The 3,425-nt window shown below is 51.2% G+C and overlaps 1 protein-coding gene across 1 annotated transcript; it reads left to right on the top strand.

The window, feature by feature from the left end:
* Positions 1 to 2,465: 2,465 nt before the first annotated feature.
* LOC115472516 (PRKR-interacting protein 1 homolog) lies at positions 2,466 to 2,991 on the top strand. The gene is given in 2 exon segments (XM_030206805.1): positions 2,466 to 2,602; positions 2,604 to 2,991. Coding segments are annotated over 2 exon segments (525 nt in total).
* Positions 2,992 to 3,425: the final 434 nt, after the last annotated feature.

The following is a 3,425-nucleotide window of genomic DNA, read 5'->3' as shown; positions in this document are numbered from 1 at the left end:
ATTTCTTGAGCGGTTAGGCGCCGAAGGCAGCATTGAAGAGGTGAGTTTTAAGCAGAGATTTGAAGATGGGTAGGGAGGGGGCATGGCGTATGGGTAAAGGAAGATTGTTCCAGGCATAGGGTGAGGCAAGGCAGAATGCGCGGAGCCTGGAGTTTGCAGTGGTGGAGAAGGGTACTGAGAGAAGGGCTTTGTCCTGTGAGCGGAGGTTGCGGGCGGGAACATAGGGGGAGATGAGGGTGGAGAGGTAGTGAGGAGCCGCAGACTGAGTGCATTTGTAGGTAAGGAGGAGGAGCTTGAATTGTATGCGATATCTGATCGGAAGCCAATGAAGTGATTTAAGGAGAGGGGTGATATGAGTATATCGGTTTTGGCGGAATATAAGACGTGCAGCAGCGTTCTGAACGGATTTTGAAGGGGGGATAGATGGCCGAGTGGGAGGCCGGTGAGGAGTAAGTTGCAGTAATCAAGGCGAGAGGTAATGAGAGCATGGACGAGAGTTCTGGTGGTATGCTCAGAGAGGAAAGGGCGAATTTTGCTGATGTTGAAGAGGAAGAAGCGACAGGTCTTGGCAGTCTGTTGGATATGCGCAGAGAAGGAGAGGGAGGAGTCGAAGATGACTCCGAAGTTGCGGGCAGATGGGACGGGGAGGATGAGGGTGTTATCAACAGAGATAGAGAGTGGAGGAAGAGGAGAAGTGGGTTTAGGAGGAAAGACAAGGAGCTCGGTCTTGGACATGTTCAGCTTCAGGTGGCGGTTGGACATCCATGCCGCAATGTCGGATAAACAGGCCGATACCTTGGCCTGAGTCTCCGCGGTGATGTCAGGTGTGGAGAGGTATAGCTGGGTGTCATCAGCATAAAGATGATACTGAAAACCATGAGACGAGATCAGCGAGCCCAGGGAAGATGTGTAGATTGAGAAGAGAAGGGGTCCAAGGACAGATCCCTGGGGAACTCCAACAGATAGTGGGATGGGAGTGGAGGAAGATCCATGGGAGTGTACCCTGAAGGTACGGTGGGAGAGATAAGAGGAGAACCAGGAGAGGACAGGGCCTTGGAACCCAAAAGAGGACAGTGTGGCAAGAAGTAAATCATGATTGACAGTGTCAAACGCGGCGGAAAGATCGAGGAGGATGAGGATGGAGTAGTGACCTCTGGATTTGGCCAGGAGCAGGTCATTGCAAACTTTAGAGGGTGCCGTTTCAGTCGAGTGCAGAGGGCGAAAACCGGATTGAAGTGGATCGAGGATGGCATGAGAGGAGAGAAAATCAAGGCAGCGGCTATGAACAGCGCGCTCAAGTATTTTGGAAAGGAAGGGTAAAAGAGAGATGGGGCGGTAGTTGGAGGGGCAGGTAGGGTCAAGTGAAAGTTTTTTGAGGAGAGGTGTGACAACAGCGTGCTTGAAGGTGTCAGGGACAGTTGCAGTGGAGAGAGAGAGGTTGAGGATGCGACAGATGGCGGGGGTGACAGTATGGGAGGTGGTGTTGAGTAGGTTGGTGGGGATGGGATCAGAAGAACAGGTGGTGCATTTCGAGGAGGAAAGAAGGCGGGAAGTTTCATCCTCGGTGATCTCAGGAAAAGAGGAGAAAGAGACCTGGGTAGGTTGGATGAGGGAGAGGGTTAAAGGGTGAAGAGGAGGTGGTGGCTTGGTCGTGAACTCAAGGTTGATCTTTTGCACTTTGTCGCAGAAATAGTCGGCCAGTGATTGAGGAGAGAGAAAAGGGGGAGTAGGAGCGGGGGGCACTTTTAGGAGGGAGTTAAGGGTGGTGAAGAGACGACGAGGGTTGGAGCTGAGATAATTGGTCAATTGGGTATAATTTGTCTCATTTGTATCTTTTAGCAGTAATGCTTATTTGCGTTAACATTGTTTTGTTCTCTAAGCTTTGTATTCATAAACTGCTCTGCCTATGAAAGTCGTTTATCAAAGGCTTACACAGAAGACACAGGGCATCTGCTTGTAAAACCCCTTTTCTTTGGAACCTGCTCTCTCTCCAGAACAAGCTTAAACTACTGTAATGCATAGTTGTTTGGGATTACATTGAATTGAAATGCGTTCTGAATAGTCTTAATTTTATTATGTAATACTAGCCTGCATGCTGTTGGAAACCGTATAAAAAGTAACAAGTAAACAAATAAACCTGCCTAACTTGGGGGGGGGGGGGGGGGTTGTTTACTAAAGCACAACTCAAGTTATCTGCAGCAGGGCCAATAGGAATAAAACTGTCCCTGCTGCAGATAACTGGAGCTAATCTTTAGTAAAAGCCCTAGGTTCTTTTGTTTTTCAGTGCCCTAGAGCCCAGTATATTACCAAGAGTTCATTCAGTTTTTCACAAAGACCTCACATACTTACTCCATTCCCTCTGCCTTCCACCTGTCACACTTTAATGCGACTCCCTACCTACCTGCACTGTATCCATGGGAGTCAAGAGCTGCTGAGGTGGAATCTCTCCAAACACTGGATCCTCCATGGTTCAGCTTCCAAATACCACTTTACTGTGTCTGAAGGCCCCCCGGCCGTTGGTGATTCCGCACAATGCGGTAGAAGAGCAGCGGCTGAAGCTGGAGAGACTCATGTGCAACCCGGAACGACCGGCACCGATACCTGCCCCCCGAGTTTGTGTGGGACGTGATGGGCTCGAGCGCGGGTGCTGGCAGTGGCGAGTTTCACGTGTACCGGCATTTGCGGCGGCGTGAGTATCAGCGGCAGCAGGAGCTGGAGCAACGGGCCCTGCAACAGAGGCAGCAGGGGGAGGACCAGCAGCGCACCACCGAGCACCAGACCGAGGAACGCACAGCCCGCAAGTGCAAGAAGAGGCAGTGGCGCCAGGAAGCCCTGAAGAAGTGGGGAAAGCGAGAGGGAGGTGGGGTTGCGGAAGAGACCAGCAGCCATGCAGAGTCTGAAGACAGTGAGACCCCTGGGACAGAGCGGTGCCAAAGAGCCGACTCTGAGCACTGCGCGCGGGAAGGCAGAAGCAGAGGCGCATGTGCATAGGTGCCGCCATCGACGCGCCAACACGGTATGGTTTATTTTTTTTAAATTTTGAAATACGGGGGGTCACGTGTTGACGCGTTGAGAAGCAGATGCGTGCGAGGAGAGCTCCTGGGCCGTAACTGCCTAAGTAGCTTACAAACAGCAAAAAAACCCACTGATACGGAGCATATTACCATCCTCAGATATACATAACGCATATATCTAAAGGGCGTCAATCAATCTCAACTAGATGGCAACTAAAATCACGCGGAAGCAAGGGGAGAAACAGAAAGGGTCAGATACAGCCAAAATGGCGGATCCCGAAACTGGAGGCCCTCAATCTGTAAGCTCTGCATGGGTGGCGGAAATCGTCACTGAGGTTACCCAGGCCCTGACACAGACTCTGGAACAGAAATTTCAGGGCATCACGGATAAGTTGGAGACGCTGGATGGGA

The sequence above is a fragment of the Microcaecilia unicolor genome, chromosome 6 (genome assembly GCF_901765095.1).
Source record: "Microcaecilia unicolor chromosome 6, aMicUni1.1, whole genome shotgun sequence".
Taxonomy (NCBI): domain Eukaryota; kingdom Metazoa; phylum Chordata; class Amphibia; order Gymnophiona; family Siphonopidae; genus Microcaecilia; species Microcaecilia unicolor.
This window is presented reverse-complemented; position numbering and strand designations above follow the sequence as displayed.